The sequence below is a fragment of the Ochlerotatus camptorhynchus genome, unplaced genomic scaffold (genome assembly GCF_037179485.1).
Source record: "Ochlerotatus camptorhynchus isolate MF236.1 unplaced genomic scaffold, CSIRO-AGI_Acam_v1.1 ptg000570l, whole genome shotgun sequence".
Lineage (NCBI taxonomy): Eukaryota > Metazoa > Arthropoda > Insecta > Diptera > Culicidae > Ochlerotatus > Ochlerotatus camptorhynchus.
Window position 1 is genome coordinate 42,180 of NW_027041051.1, and position 17,613 is coordinate 59,792.

Sequence of the window (17,613 nt, forward strand, 5' to 3'; positions counted from 1 at the left end):
CCGAAACATGGCTCCGGTCTGATATAAGCGATACGGAACTCACTTCCGACTACTCTATATTTCGGTGTGATCGAAGTGAAACTACTAGTAATTCTTCGAGGGGTGGTGGAGTTTTCGTAGCTGTTAAAAATAATTTGCACTGTACTGCGGTTTCTTTGGACGATTGTAGACAGCTTGAACAAATTGTTGTAAAGGGTGTCCACGATGAAATTGCCACACTATGAAATTGCTCTAACTTTTTAACTACAACCAACTTACTGTGCTATACCAACGTACTGTTCCGTGAGATAGAACGTCGCAACCAGGTGGACTCTATTTACATCGACTTTTCGAAAGCGTTCGACACCATCCCGCATGACTATGCCACAGAAAAACTGAAATACATGGGATTTCCGGATTGGATTGCGGACTGGATAAGGTCATATCTAACGGGTCGAAAGGCATTTGTGCAAGTGAACTCGTCTCGTTCCAATACGTTCGACATACCATCTGGCGTACCACAGGGTAGCGTGTTAGGACCTTTGCTCTTTGTCCTCTTTATTAACGACCTGTGCCTTCGAATATCCTCTGGAAAGCTCCTTTATGCTGATGACCTCAAAATCTTCAGAATTATCGCGTCTGTACTCGATTGTACTGTACTGCAGGCTGACATCGACGTAGTGTCAATCTGGTGCAAAGAGAATGGTATGAGCGTGAACATCAATAAATGCAAAACGTTCACATTTAGTCGCTGTTTGTCAACGTTCACTCACCAATATCGAATTGACACTACTCCGCTAGAACGTGTGCAATTTATTCGCGACTTGGGAGTTATAATTGACTATAAACTTAGATTCAGCGAACATGTCTCCACCATGACAGCAAAAGCTTTCTCCGTACTTGGGTTTATTCGTCGTAATGCTTCTCAACTAACCGATGTGTACGCATTAAAATCACTCTTTTGTGCTTTAGTGCGCAGCATTCTGGAATACGCTGCCCCGGTTTGGGCACCATATCACACGTCCCAGGTGATCCGCATTGAACGTATACAAAAAATGTTCATACGATTTGCACTCCGGAACCTACCGTGGAATGATCCCGTGAATCTTCCTGATTACCAACAAAGGTGCCGTTTAATCAACTTAGAGTTGCTATCAGTGAGACGGCTGAGATTGCAACAATTGGTTGTATTCGACATCCTGATGAACAACACCGACTGTCCAGATCTTCTACAGGAAGTTATGCTTAACGCACCTCAGCGCCAATTACGAAACTCTGCCCTTATTGTCATTCCCAGTCACAGGACTAGTTATGGGTTTAATAGTCCGCTAAAATCCTGTCTTAGAGCTTTTAATGCTGTTTGTGATGACTTCGATTTTAATTTAATTTAAATTAATTAATACAACTACATTCTTGTTCAACTCTGAAAGCTATTATTCAACGTTTGACGTTTATAAGCAGAGGTTGAAACTGTTGACGTTTTTTACGACACTCGCTTCGTTGTCATGCGCGACAGTCTGTTTTTATTCGTACTCTCATGCTCTACCGTCGTCTCTCTCACACAACACAACCGGTAGAATAACATTCGAGCAAAAAGAAAATGATCAAATAACTATCAAATGATATGAGTGATTTTGTTCTAATTCCTCAGTTTGGTGTAAATTAAACCATTTCTGATCAGAAATGTTATTTCTAGGACATCTTTGCTTGATTTTTTCAGAATTCACACAAGCACAACATCAGCAGCTCTCATAATGAGAGAAACTAAAATACATACATTCGTGACGGTCTTCGGCGACAGTGTCGTATGACAGAGCCTGTCAAATGACATTTGAGTTTGGTACTGTACTATGATAGCTTGTTTTGCAAGTGTCGGAGGCAAAGGCAGTCGATTATCACAGAAAATGTGTCGACTACCGTGACCGCTTACAAGACTGTTTATAAGTGCCCTCAATTGTTTGTACAATACAGCACAATCCTGAAAAAAAAAGTTTTCTGAAAGCCGAAGCGCGCACCCTTTAAAATTGTTTAGAGTATTCAAGTATTCAGCTATTCTTTTTTAACAACCTAATCTACTGTTTTAGCAGGGAGCAAGTAAATTGTTTGATAATTCTGATTTTAAGGCACCCTTGAGTCCATATGTGGTGTTGTGTGAAACCTCCTTTTATTTTTTATCAGAATGTTATCACATTGATTTTAATAACCTTTTGCAATGAGAAAAAGCTGCTGGAATGTCTTTAATTCATTTGCACACCATAAAAAATTGGTAATATTTATGTTCAAATGATTATATGTGAATAGTTATGCAGAAAAGGGAAGATAGAATGTCTGCAGGAAAGTTCGGTGGAATACGGAGGTTACAAAATGACGAAAAGCTTTCTACGTAGTTTATTGATGGCCCCACTGGCTTTCAATATGTGTAGCGTAAATACTTTAACCTATTATCGTCAGGGGGTAAACATACTGTATTCACGCAAAGCAAATTCCTCTTACATCCATTGGGAGGTAGGATTTATTACATCCTCTGCATATGTTTTATTCTCGTTTAGGGTGGCTTTTCAGTCTCGACAAAATCAAAATCCTGCTATTTTATCTTGACTTTTTTACCTAGGGATAAATACTTAAGGGGGTAAGATTTTGATAAGTTCTTTAGTGGGAATGACACTGATGAAGACTGCACATTGTAGTCGAAATACGTATCTGTCATGGATACCAAAATTAATTAAGTGGAATTAAATGGAAGATAACCTTTTTTGCTGTTTTATTTAAGCATTCCGCTAACAACCCAATTTCATTACTTCACTGCTATTTTATGTTTTGTCATCGCCTGGAAATTGAAAAAAAAGCGTTCCCCTTCCTTATGTTCATGGTAATGATAGAATTTCATATTATCAGCGAATCTTTTCTCACTCGAACAATAACATTGAATGCTTAAGTACAAACGCAAACAACAACCAATTCTTCTCCATAATTGATGTCTTCCTATCAACTATGCACATCTCTTATCATTTTGACGCATCATGACGGTTATTTTTCTTCTTTCCACACCCCGTACCAACTCGGGTGCATCACTCTTCAGCACACGCATGATTTTCTCATTGCACACGCGGCAGAATCTTCGCCTCCGCCTCGGCATGCAACGGGCATTTGTATATAAATATTTAAAAAAGGAGTGTTAAATAAAAAACGAACCCCGAACATAATAAAAAAAATATAAACCCAGAATCGACACAAAAGCAAAAGATCGCTCTTTTCACACTCGCACGTACCTACGCGAAATCAACGTGAAAAGCACCGCCTCTCTCTCACTATCTCATTGTGCTGCCTCGGATTCCCACCACCAGCACCACCCACCCACCACGCGCGTGCTGTCTAAGTGCGGATCCCCGCACAGCCTGGTGGGGCCGTCCATAATTCTTTTCTTCTCGCTCACTCACACCCCAAGCCGAACCGAGCGAACAAACGAGGGAAGCTAATAGTTTTATCATCCTTACCCTCCCTTCCATTCCGTGCATGCTTTTATTGCGAAAAAGTGCAGACAAACTTCGTGCTCTCTCACGGTGCGAAGCGAGTGTGCCAGAGAGAGACAATAATTTCCGTCACCCGGAGAGCCCAGCGATGCAAGTGGGGGATCGTCATCGTCATCGAGCCGTCATCGTCAGTGGTGGACGACGAAGATGAGAGCTGTCATTGTCTGTACGGCGTGTGGGATAGTGTGTTGGTGCAAGCCGGCGGTGTGGTGTAGGTACATAGAAGAAGGCACAGTGGGTTTATAAAAACAAACAGCCGATTTGGGAGCAAGAGCGTACATACGGAGCGAACGGTGGATGGAAGCACGTTGTTTTGCTTGTGCTATGTGGAGAGAGTATGTTGATTATGGGAGAGAGCGAGTTCTCGTGCGAGCGCTTTAGGGTTATGTACTGAGAGAGAGAGAGCAAACCGACCGAGGGGTTCACATTTTTTGCGGCAAGGTGCGCGTTCCATTCCATAGACAGGGCAAGTTGTCGAGAGTGCTCTGCTGTGTGGCTGTGCCGTTGTGCTGCTGGAACGTGTGCGGTCATCGTCAGTGCGATTTCAAATGTCGTTGCGTCGGGTAGTTGTTGGAAGAAGCACAGCGAAGAAGAACAGTTGGTGATAGTAGGTGTACATACAACATACCCGCGGACTCAATAGGGCAAATACACAAAACAACAACACAGTACTGTAACAACACCGAGGAGAGTGGGTTGTTGTAATTGCGAATTGCAGTGTGGCTGTGTGTCTCTGCCTAAATGATTATTATAAATAATTACAAGTTTTGCGAGTTGGAAGAGAACATCGCTGAAGCCGGGATTTCGTACCGAGTAATAGAACCTGTGAGGGCTTAGTGCAAACAAGACGGGTCTAGTGAGTGAGAAGAAACCGAAGAAGCAGAGAGAGAGAGCGAGCGCGCGGGGGAAAACATCAAGCAATAAAAAATTACTATTGTTTGGATGGATTTATAATTTTTATTGTTTGCGTAATAAAAGTAAATACATCGCGAGTGCTGTGGCGAGGGAAGCGCGAGGGTGAGCCCGTACAGCATGGTGAAGAGCGCTTAGCCCGAATAGAGGGAAGAACTTCAAGGCGAAGTATAAATATTTTCACGTTTTTTTTTTTTGTTTTCCGACCCAAGAGGGAGCCCTGAGAAGAGCACTGGAGGAGAACAAGAAGAAGAGAAGCGCCGAAACCTTTTAGTGGAAGTAATGAAAATTTTGGTAATTATAATTACCAAAAATGAGAAAGAGCAATTAAACTGTGTTAGGAAATATGAAAATAAAATGTGAGTGAAGAGCGGTGTACCTCGGGAAACAGTCTGGCTAAGCCTAAGCTAGAGAAACAGCGAGCGAGGAGGTGCAAAAAGAAGGAAAGAATCATTAAAATACGATTAAGTGACCAAAAAACTTGGGAAGTGCGCAATGTTTTTTGGCGTTTTCGTATAAAACAAAAATAAAAGAAATACATGAATATGGAGCTAAACTGTGTAACATTATTGCTCGAGCGTTTGAATGGTAAATGGTAGGTAAATAGCCAGCACCGGAAGATCGTCGAGGGAGAAGCCGAAATTGCTTCGACACGAGTGCTCACCGAGTGACGCGGCAAGTGTATGCGAGACTAGACACGTAGTGCAAAAAACATAAGAACAACTGATGACATTTGTGCACCAAAATCGTCACCTCGGATCGGTTAAGGCACATGGTGCGAAAATAAGCATATCGTGAACAAAAGTCTCCAACCAGAAGAGGATCCATAACAGACGGGTGTCTGTGTTAGAGAAGAACCTCGTGCGAGTCACCTGATAAAAACCCGAGTGCTACGTAGGCAAACAGGAAGTAGACGAAATCCTCCACACCGGTGAGCTTGCATGTGTTAGTGTGATCCTGGTGCTTGTTTTGATTAGAGAACGACAAATCCCATCAAACCCGGAAAGTGTGATACCAGTGTGCAACAACGACGACGACGAGATGAACCCGCGTGATAGGAAGAACTTGTGAATAAATTTCCGTAAATAGACATTCTCAATTGAAAACTAAATCATAGAAATAAAAACATTCTTGAAGACAATTGAACGCTAAAGCAATGCCATCGGACACACCGCCTCCGATGCATTCGTCCCCCATCATGGACAGCTCCGATCGCCGTCCGGCATCGGTTCCATCCAGCACCGCGACCCTATCCGGTGCCACCGGTTTCAAGCGGGACAAATCAGAGCCCTTGCTGAAGCCAACGATGACTCCGAATCAGCAGTTCTGTCTCCGCTGGAACAACTACCAAACCAATCTGACCAGCGTGTTCGATCAGCTGCTTCAAAACGAATCCTTCGTTGATGTGACCCTCGCCTGCGATGGCCAATCCATCAAGGCGCACAAGATGGTTCTATCCGCCTGCAGTCCCTACTTCCAGACCCTTTTCTTTGAAAACCCGTGTCAACATCCCATCATCATCATGCGGGACGTCAAATGGCCCGAACTGAAGGCCATCGTCGACTTTATGTACAAGGGCGAGATCAACGTCAGCCAGGATCAAATCGGACCGCTGCTAAAAATCGCTGAAATGTTGAAAATTCGCGGCCTAGCCGACGTAAATGGCGATCAGGAACTGAACCAAGTCGAGCACGCAGAGCCGTCGGTAAATGCGGCCGATGAAACGGGCTCGAACAACAGCAGCAGCAGCAGCTTATTGTCACGAGGAATCATCAAAAACGAGGGCCGTCTCATTTCGATGGACCCCTCGCTTAATAACAACAATAACAACAGCTCACCGGGACACATGCAATCGAAGAAACCGCGAACATCCCGGGAGCGGGAATCCACCCAAATCTCCATTCGCGACTTCCCGCGGGATCTTTCACGGGATATGTCCCGTGAACTGAATGCTGCTGCTGCAGCGGCAGCGGCTGCAGCCGCAGGCGAGTGGCCTCTCAGCGCCGCCCTCGAAACCGTTCAGGCTTCCACCCCGAAAAACAACCGCAAACGGCGTTGGCCCTCTGGTGAACGAAGCAGCGTGGGCAGCCCAGCGGACAGCACTCCCGATCAGCTGGAAGCGCCCTCGCCAATTCCGCCGACTCCGTCCTCGATAGCGCAACCGTCTTCGACGTCGAACCAGCAGATGCCGCAGTTCCCCATCCCACCGGCGCTCAGCGAGCAGATGGCGGGCCTGTCGTCGCTGTCCGGCCTGTCCGGTGCGGGCGGTAGCGCCGGTGGCAGCAACCACCCGGACGATATGGAAATCAAACCCGGCATCGCCGAGATGATCCGCGAGGAAGAAAGGGTGAGTTTTTATTGGAAAATAAAATAAAAATGAAATCTTTGTGCTTGGTGACAGAGGCAATTGGGGAAAGATTAGTTGTGGGAGGTTGGTAGGATTATAATAAATTTATTTCTGCTGACAGTTTTCAAAAAGTTGGCTTAATGCTCTCATTCGGCGGCAACCCGAGCAGAGAATGAAAACAAAATGAAAACTAAATTTGATATTTTGATATTAGCGGTCGTGATAACATATTTGTCGAGTATGTGGTCGAGTTAACAGTAATCATAATAAAAATGAGATCTGAATGGTATATGAAGGGTATTAAAAAGATAACAAATCATGTTTTCTTGATAACAAATGTATGTGTGCGTTTTGATATCAGTAATTTCGTTGATAATAAACAAAATAAGTAATCAATATGTTGTTATAACTATGGTAAGAAGTTATTATTTTGATATCATGATATCAAACTTAGAAATCTGAATGTTTTGATATCTATTGGTTGATATCAAGATTCAAAATTGAAAATTGTTTGCAATAAGTTATCATTTATTTAAATTAAAAATAAACCTATATTTCAATCAGTTCTATCGATATCTATCTTATATCGATTTGTAAATTTAATTTGCAGGTAGATTAATATTAATAAGAATCAAAATTGTCTTTCTGATATTCATAAAGAAAACAGCAAGCATGCAGATTGACTCGTAAGAAAAATAAAATAAAAATAAGATTTCAGTGATAAATGTGGATGCTCTTTTCATAAAATATCAAATTTTGTTTTAAATTATATATTTTTTAGAAATATCAAAATATGAATTCAACTGAAATTAAAAAATGGTATTTCAAAAATGTTATCAATATGATTTCAAAAACATAATTTGATCTCATTTTTATATTATTTTGATATCCGACTTTACTCGGAAAGTACACTAAAATTGTGGAAAACTTCTGAAAGCAATGTAAATTTTCTTTTATCACCATTTTAATTGTTAGTTATTAATATTGCATCAGGTTGTTTAGAACATTTACTAAAACGGCGCGGCATTTTTTTATACATAAAAAAGGTGCTCACTTGAAGACTTAAATGCTTCTTTCTCTAATAAACAATTACCAGAATCAAACAATAACCCAAATGGTAGAACTATTCCACAACTGGTATGGATGATACCCCGAATACGTCATTGCCCATGTAAAAATTTTTGTTTTATAAGAGTTCTTTAGACCATGATTAAGACTTGTAGAATGCGTTAAAATTTCAATAAAACTTGTAATTTTCCTTGGATTATCAGTTTTACTATGGTTGTTTTTATTTGGGCTTAGAGTAAATGAACCAGTTTTTGGTCCAAGACGTTCCCTAATGGGCTCTATCTGAATTTTTAATATTTATATTTTTTTACCATATTAGAACACTAAGAAATTATTACCGACTTCGGTAATTTTTTACCGAACTTTCAACAGCTGAACGTTCGGTGAAACTTTGACCCTCATTTCAAAAGCTATTTCACTAAATTTTAATTTCAAAACACTGTCTGTCTTGTTTGAATAATCGAATCTTGCCATTGCGTTGAATTTTCCCTAGTTTTGAAGCTAGGGCCTCATAGCCTAGTGAGTAAAGGCATGGTATTACCAAGCCGGTGGCGGCGGGTGTGATTCCCGGTCCGGTCGAGGGAATCTTGCGGGTTGGAAATTTTCTCGACTTCCCTGGACATAAAGTATCATTGTGCTTGCCACACAATATACAAATTCAAGCATTGGTATTGGCATCGAAAGCTCTCAATTAATAACTGTGGAAGTGCATTTAGAACACTAAGTTGAGAGCACGCAATAAGCTTATATACACTAAGGAATAAGCTTGAAATGCGAATAAGAAGCAGAAAGTAAAACTAAGGAATTAAAATGCTTGATTTTCCGAACGGTTGAGCTGTTGAAAGTTCGGTAAAAATTACCGGTTATGTTTTCTAAGTGTGGATATCCATGCAGAGTTAGAACATAGATTTTGTCATATATCTACGCAAATAAAGCCATGATAATTTATTTCAAATCTGAGTTAGACACTAGGGCCAAAAACTGAAGCACTAGTGGCACAAGTGGCTCATTTACCCTATTTTTCAATTCAACAAACAATTTATTTAACGCAAAGTATAATGATTGCCTAAAAACATTTCATATCTATAGGCATTGAAGCGAAGCATTTATTTCCACTTCACGTTCGATAACTGAAACATGTTTGCTTTTCACATAGCGCTAAAATGGAATGCATTTAACATGCCATACGAGTTGTTAAAAGCATTTGAAATGCATCTATGCGCAGCTGATTTTTCTTGATATTTAGATAATGCACAACTTTTACAGCTGTAGATACTTAAGCTTGAACAGTGGACTTTTAGCTAAAACTAAATTTCAGTTCAACCCGTAAAAAAAGAACCATAGAGGTGCAATAAAATGTATTGCAACCATACAATAGAGTTTATTGTATTCTCAATAAATCATATACTCTAAAACAATAAAATAACCATAGAAAATATTATTTCCACAATAAAATCTATGGTAAATAGGGAAATCTACAATAGAACAAGGGGGCTGTTATGTATCTTAACCATACGAAAAATCACTTTTTTTTCGAACAAACTTGAGCCATTTACCGTTAATTGTAATGTTGTTCTATTGTTGAAAATCCTTACAATTTGGGACGTATTGTAGATGTAATAATTGTAATAACAATATGTTAAAATTTCTTGCACAATACACCTAAAATAAGATAGATTGTTGACAATAGATTGCGTTGTAACTGTATTTTATTTTATGGTAATTGCATGGTTATTATTTTTTTCTTTCGGGAAGGCCTTTCACTTTACGGACGTGTGAGGAAAATATTGGGTTAAACATTGAATAGCTTTATTTAGACTTCATGGATCTTTCCGTTTCTTTTTTTTTTATTAAAGCCATTGTGATAAGCTTTTGGGTATTTTGGCGTTTCTTAAGCTAACTTTAGTGTTGGTTTATTTTGGCGTCTTCAAAACCATTTTGTCGTGTATTTTTGACAGTGTTATTTTAGTAAGAAAAGGTAGTCCATTTTGTTATTCAGAACATTTTCCAGGGCTGGTAGCCAGTCACTAAAAAGTTCCGATTCAACACATTGTAGTTTAATGTACTACCTGTGATCTTGACTTTTTACCTAGGAGATGAGTACTTAAGGGGGTTAGATTTTGATAAGTTCCTTAGGGGGAATGACACTGATGAAGACTGCACATTGTAGCCGAAATACGTATCTGTCATGGATACCAAAATTAATTAAGTGGAATTAAATGAAAGATAACCCTTTTTTGCTGTTTTATTTATTTTTACTAAAAAGTCTCTTTTTTTAAGGTAAAGTCACTAAAGTCACTTTTTCTTGTAATCAGTCACAATATTCAACTTTTTTAGCGTGAATTTATTTTAAGATTGATCATTCTTTGCCTTGTGACGTTTAATCGTCTTTCTCTATCTACGTCTATTCATTTTTCGAAATCAAATCGGTTCTTTTAACATCCGAAAATTTTCAGGAACTTTTATGAAGCTCATAGAATTTCTAAGCGCCTCTGAAAAGCTAGATCTAGAGATCTTTGGGGAATTTCAGATCTTAAGAACAGTTACCATGACTTTAGTTCAGAATTTTTGGAGCAGTTTAAATATCTATAATCGTAAATTTAGAAAAATTGAGAACCCTTAAGGTGATACTCTAAGGAAGCCTTAGCGTGAAACGTCAAAGGCACAAATGTTAGCTTCCACAAAACATACAAATTTGAAATTGCTACTCCTTGTTTGCTGTGCTACTACAAACAGAGAGTAGCAATTTCAAATTTGTATGTTTAGTGAAACGTGACATTTGTGCCATTGAAGTTTCAGGCTAAGGCTTCCTTAGAGTATCACCTTAAGATGTTCCGAGAATTTCAGGGATGTACAGAGACCATCACATAATTTATGAAAACTTCAGAAATATTTCAGGAACTTCACAGCCCAAATAACATAGCAGGTTTTATCGCGGTTTTATAGCATTCTACAAGTCTCAATCATGGTCTACAGAACCCTCATAAAACTAGAATTGTTACTTGGGAGAAGTCCAATGAATTTAAGGGAAATTTATCTTCAATATATTTGAGTGCTTCCCTAAAAGCTTCGAGAACATCAAAACAGATCAGAAAATCAAAGGGCAGTTCAAATAATTTCAAGAAAATTGTAGAAACCTTAAGGAGGTTCCTGAAGTAAAGCTCTGATAGAACTTCTGGAACGCGATAAAAAATATATGAACATCCGGAAAACGTTAGAGTATTTTAAGGCTGTTATATCAGCGCGATATCAAGGGATTTAAAAAAAATGCGAAAATTTAGCTAAGTTGATTAGAGAATATCAACGAAGTTCCATTAATCTAAAAAAATGTGAGAACTTTTAGCAAGCAGCGACAAATATCTTCAAGAAACTCCAGAGAACTTAGAATTTAGATAGTTTCATTCAGTTTCAGCGAAGTTTCGAGTACTTCGAGGACGATCAGATAGCTTCAGAATAATCCCATTAACTTAAGCAAATTTGCAGCGACTTACAAGGAATTCCGTGCAATTATGGGGTATTCCAAGAATTCACTGGTTGATCCATAAACGTCAGGGAATTTTGAATGTGTATATAAAAACAAAATTATTAAAGAAATTTAAAGAACTTCAAATAGGCATAGTTCAGGGAAAATAAGTGAGTGTTTTTAATGGTTAAAATACTTAAGAAAAATTAAAGAAACTTCAACGCAAATCAATTAATTTCAGGTTCTTAAAATATACTGATCAATTCAGGGCTGTCTAGGTAGTTTTAATAACACCAGGAAAGTCTAGAGTATTGAAGAAGTTTTAAATTAGTGTCGATAATATAATGGAAGTTTCATGAACTTCAGAAAAATCATGAGAACTTCAGTGGGAATCATAAAACTATAGTAATTATTTCGTTCTAATTCCATGAAAACTGCGGGAGCATAAAAGATCTTGAAATTTTGAAAAACTTCGAAAGCTTCACAGAAGGACTGTGGTCTTCAGAAACATTTCGAGAACTTCATATATATGGAGCTTAAGAGGAGATCCGCGAACTTCAGGGATTTTTTATGAACATTTGCAAAATGCGGGAGCTTTTGAAAACAGTTAATTAAGCTCCAAAAATAGGAGGAATTTCAGGGAGAAGCCATTAGTTTCAGAAAATTTGTGGGAAATTTAAAGCAGTTTGCAGATTTTTATATAACTTCAGAGACGTAAACATTTAATTGATGTCTTCGCATCAGTTCAGAAGTTCACTGAAGCTTGAACATTTTAAGGACGATACAATTGAATTCAGCGCAGTACAATAAGCTTCACGAGAACTGCAAAAACGTTAGATCAGTTTTGAGCATTTCAGAAAAGAACAGATAACCTCAGAGCAGAGCAGTTCAGTGATTGATATTGTTATTTTATTGTTCTCGGAAAATATGAATATGATTCTACCATCACTCATATAAACATTATCTTTTGAAGATAGTAAATCAAAACTGCTTGTTTCACTTTGATAAAATCAGATAAAAAATTAAAGATTGAAGATAAATTCTGGTAATGCTAACAGAAAATTGTTTCATTTCACCAGCCTAATGTGGGTCATTCCAACGTTGCGGTCCATGTCATCTTTTTTTTTCCTTTGGTTTGTTTTTTCCGTCGATCTTGTTTTCCGTGCTGAGCACCAATGCTACCGACATGCCAGGAAGGCAGCTCCCACACCTGGACCCTACCTATCGACCCATCAACTCATGAACCGGGGACCAACGGCTTTACTTCCCATCCGAAGGAAGGCGTGATCAGAGATGTTATGCCTCAGAACATCCCGGCGGCGCCGACTGGGATTGAACCCAGGCCTGCAGGAGTGAGAGGTTATCACGCTTACCACTACACCACTGGCGCCGTTTGGTCAATGTCATCGATTTCCACCAAACCTTGCCAAAATGCTCATTTTGATATTATAAGATTTATTTTGGCCAAATGTGCTTAGTTTATTGTGGGTTACAACCCTGAATTTTTATGATTTTCAGAAATTTAAGTTTTAAGCAGGGATTACTCAACAACCAAAAAAGCATTTTTTTTTATCTCGACCCACCATGTTGAAATGTTGAGTTTTCTTGTTGTATTAGTCCGCATCGTGTGTAGGAAGTGTAACTACTGCCTAAAGCTACAACAATTTTAAACAGCTCTTCTCAGTGCTTCCTCTTCGATCCTTGCTTGGACGCTACCCGAGGCAATCCTGCTTGGATATCGATTTGGAAAATTTCTCTTTGATCCTTGGGATTCTAATCTGCTTACTTACCTTACCAATCAGGCTAAGGCCTTGTTGTCCTCTGCTGTCCGAAGAAGTCGTCTCCACTCTACTCAAAACATGGCCGCACTTCGCCAGCCTAGTAGTCTGCGAAGGGTCCGCAGCTCACCTTCTACTTGGTCGATCCACCTTGCCCGCTGCGCGCCTCTTCTTCTTGTTCCTGTTGGGTCGCTTTCTAGAACCATTTTCACTGGGTTGCGTGCGGCATTCTTACGACGTCCCCAGCCCACCGCAGTCGCCATTTTTTGCAATGTGGACGATGGATGATTCTCCCAGCAGCTGGTGCAATTCGTGGTTCATTTGCCTCCTTCACATTCCGTCATCCATCTGCACTCCACCGTAGAAAGTACGTAGTGGTCCTCCACGAGCATAGTCCAGGTCTCGTGGCCGCAGATGACCATCGGTCTAATGAGCGTCTTGTAGATAGTCAACTTCGTGCGGTGGCGAAGTGTCATCCGGAGTCCAAAGTAGGCACGATTTCCTGCCATAATGCGCCTTTAAATTTCTCTGCTGGTATTACCAGTGACCCCAAATACACGTCAATCTGAACTCGGGGTGGGAGGCTAACATTGTCTCCCCTAGAACCTCTTCTTCTCATGTATTTCATCTTCGATGGGTTGATGGCAAGTCCAATCCGCCTAGCTTCAGCCTTCAGTCTGATGTAAGTTTCCGCCATCGTCTCAAAGTTCCGTGCCATGATGTCGATGTCATTGGCGAAGCCAAGAAGCTGGATGGACTTCCTGAAGATCGTGTCACTCTTCTGATCACACCTTCTAACGCGATGTCTATAGCAGACACGAAAGTCCATCACCTTGCCGTAGTCCCCTTCGAGATTCAAAGGGACTCGATAGTGTCCCCGATACTCGAACAACGCACATCACTCGATCCATCGTCGCCTTGACCAATCGAGTCAGTTTATCTGCAAAATCCGTACCCGTGCGTAATCTGCCATAGCTGATCTCGATCGATTGTGTCGTATGCGGATTTGAAATCGATGAACAAATGATGTGAGGGTACGTTGTGTACACGGCATTCCATGAATCCTGCCTGATATTGCCCCACGAACGCTCTTGCAAATGGTGACAGACGGCGGCATAGAATTCGGGAGTGTACCTTGTAGGCGGAGCTCAGTAGAGTGCAGTTGCAGCAATCCAACTTGTCGCCAATATATTGGGCATACGACACCTTCCATCCAATCTTCCGGTAATATCTCCTCCTCCCAAATCTTGGAAATTACCCAGTGCAGCGCTCTAGCCAGTGCTTCACCGCCGTATTTTAATAGCTGATAGTTGATCTACACCAGTTGCTTTGTTGTTCTTCAGCCGACCGATCTCCTTCTAAACTTCTTGAATATAAAAGGCTGGTAGCCTGTCGTCTTCTGCGCGTGCTCCAAGGTCTGTTACCGTGCCACCTTCGTTTTCTACTGCATCACCGTTGAGGTGCTCGTCATAGTACTACTTCCACCTCTCAATCACCTCACACTCGTTCGTAAGAAGGTGACCGTCCAAGTCCTTGCACATATCGGCATGCGGCACGTAGCCTTTGCGCGAACTATTTAGCTTCTCGTAGAACTTCCGTGTGTCGGTTACGCGGTACAGATTTTCCATCGCCTCGCGATCTCGGTCTTCCTGCTGGCATTTCTTCCTTGGGTAAACCGAATTTTGTCTGTTCCGCGCTTGTCTGCTTTGCTCCACATTCAATCTCGCCCGTGCTGCATTCTTCTACTCTACTAACAATTTGCATTCACCGTTAAACCAGTAATTTCTTCGGTCCGGGGTCGCAGTACCTAGTGCCGCTGCAGCAGTACTACCTTTGGCGGAACGGATGACTGTCCTGTGAAGGAATATCCTTAGAAATTGTAAAGATCAAATTGTGGTGAAAACCACAAATCCAATTTTTGGGAATGTAAGACTCGCAAAGCGATCTTACAGTCTTGTTCTAAGCGGTAGGTACAAACAGCTCATAAGCTTCAAATTCTTCTTCTATACGTGCTGCTTACAATGTTCAGCAAGTAAATGGAGCTACCTATGCTGCTATAGGATGCTATCGAACTGTAGAAATCGAAACCTAATTCTAGTCAACATAATTCTAATAGAAATTTGGATGATTTTGACTAACTGCTCCTAAAATGGCATTTTTACAGAAATAATTTACCTACATTGTTACTGATGTATGTATGTATGTATGTAAGGGATCCACCATACCTTCGAAGATCTTATCTTGTATGCAGCTTCACTTAATAGCAAGATCAATTTGAGCTACCGATCTGAATTCACCATATCGTTGTATGAAGGGTCAAAACGGAGGGGTGGACCCGTAAGCAGTGACATTTACATGAAATCCACGACAATTTAAGAATCTCCTTCCAACGATACGGCCCAACAATTCAAATAACGCAATCCGCAATGCGTATTAAGCTTCCTGCAGAATGGCTTGTTAAGAAGTGTGCGTCAATTTTACTGAAACTGTTGGAGTAGAATTCACACCACCACAATGGAATCGGTAGGATAAAAAAAAGAAGTGTCTATTCCCTCCTAGACTCTGGTTATCATACCACTCCAATCGGCCTGTTCCGGGTCAAATGATACCCTGATGCTCCCTTCCAACCCAGTATTTATTTATATAATGTATTTATTTATATAAAGTAAATATATGTATTGGATAAATGAAATATATCAGAACATTAAAATACGAAATCATGGAAATATGTTGTTTGTTATGCTGGTATTCTGCAATGAAAATAATTAATATTTTACATACAATGCTGCTCTATGTCTCCTCAGCTCTCAATATAAGGTGGATGTAACACTGACATTTCAAGGTTATATTATGAAAATAAATATTTTTAGCTCGAATGATAGGGTAAATGTCGGCTTCGGCACCCATTGACTGTTTTCGGCAATCAAAATTTAAACGTTAATTTCACTATGTTTTACCATCAACGCACTTCCCTGAATGTATCCAAATGATTCTTTAGTCTTTCAGCTTCAATCTGATTATATTTGTAGGACCGAGCAATCCTGTTATGCCAGATTTTTCTTCAAATGTAGCATACGTACTACAAAATGGGGCTGATTTCGAGTTGCCGATAATAGAACAGCTGGTTAACACGCAGTTCTAATGGGAAGGTTGCCGAAGAAAAAGAGGCTGCCGACAATAGTCACACTCACCTGAGAAGTTTAGAGCGTTGTAAAAACGCTTTCAAACAGTTTTGAAGAATTCTGTCGATTGGAATGGATAGAGAAGCAAGCAACAGATGAATTGAAACAAACAGACACGTCATATATGTGCGTGACGCTGTGAAAATGCTAATAGAAGTGCGGACGCTGCTTAGATTGACGAGAATACGTAAATTCCCCTACTTGATATTTTTCAAGAATGAAAAAAAATGTGATGTATAACTAACCTACATGATTCCTGATATGCTGAAAACTAACTCCGTGTTTGATGCTAACCAGAGTAAAATTTGCTAATGACAAAGTCATGACTTTGAAATTCAGTAATGATTTTTAAATCATCAAATGTTTTGAATTGGAATGCTCGATTATTAAACATAATAAAGATGAGCTATTTAACTTTTTTAAAGTTCGTAACGTCCGCCGTTATTCCTTAAACCTAGGGTTACCATATGGTATCTTAAAGGAGAGCACATATGGTAAAGATCACATTGAGGGCAATCAAAATTTAATGAATATATAAAATGTTAGTATCCTCTTATAAACAGGAAATCGATACTTTGCCTGATGAATAAACTTCTAATACTTAAATAAGTTTTTTGACCGGCCATGCTTTACGCTGGGCCAATATGGTCTAGTTGTTGCACTACTTAGAAAAATGCACTTTAAAGGATTCAGAAAAAAGTTCTGAAAATGATTTTGCAGTTGCGTCCCTGGTACAGTACTACCGAGGAACATACAATTTCGACTATTGAGACTTTTAAACGGATTTCGAATAAAATAATTAATAATTTCAGGCACAAATCGTTGCAATCATCAATGCTCATTGCAAAAACCGAAAAGTAGATCAAATCAGAGAATGTACCAATTTCTACTGTTTATCGTATTCTGGTATCCTTGACAGTAGTGCAAAGGCCTCAAAATCCAATATCAATCTGAGTAAGAAATTAACCAGTAATAGACCCCCATACGGTAGTAGAAAATACACAACTTAACAGCAGCAGTGACAATGTCGCACACTTCCAGGGTCAGTTGTTTATAAACAGTTGCTACCGCGTCGTCAGCGATGCGCGCTGGCTTAACTAGGTGCTTCGAGAAAGGTCAAAGTAAACATTGGTGAGTAAGCATCCTACATAGCCGTTCCTACCGCGAGGAGCATTCATTCTTGTTAAAAAAAAAACAGACACCGACTTTCCAAGAGAAAAACTATCTGTCTCGCTTTATATGTACATACTGGAGAAAAACTATTGTGTAGAGTTTAAGTAACGAATTCATGTATAAAAGGTTTCGAATAATAAAGAATCGGAGCAGTTGTTCTGATGAGTTTATTATCCGAGGT

General features: G+C 39.9%; 1 protein-coding gene across 1 annotated transcript in view; it reads left to right on the forward strand.

The window, feature by feature from the left end:
- The first annotated feature begins 4,058 nt into the window (after window positions 1–4,058).
- The window catches only part of LOC135713593 (protein bric-a-brac 1-like), a 64,465-nt gene continuing 50,910 nt past the window's right edge, over window positions 4,059–17,613 (forward strand). The window contains exon 1 of the mRNA XM_065236723.1: window positions 4,059–6,768. Coding sequence (XP_065092795.1) covers window positions 5,578–6,768 — 1,191 coding nt within the window. The 5' untranslated portion in view covers window positions 4,059–5,577. The remainder of the gene's footprint in view (window positions 6,769–17,613) is intronic.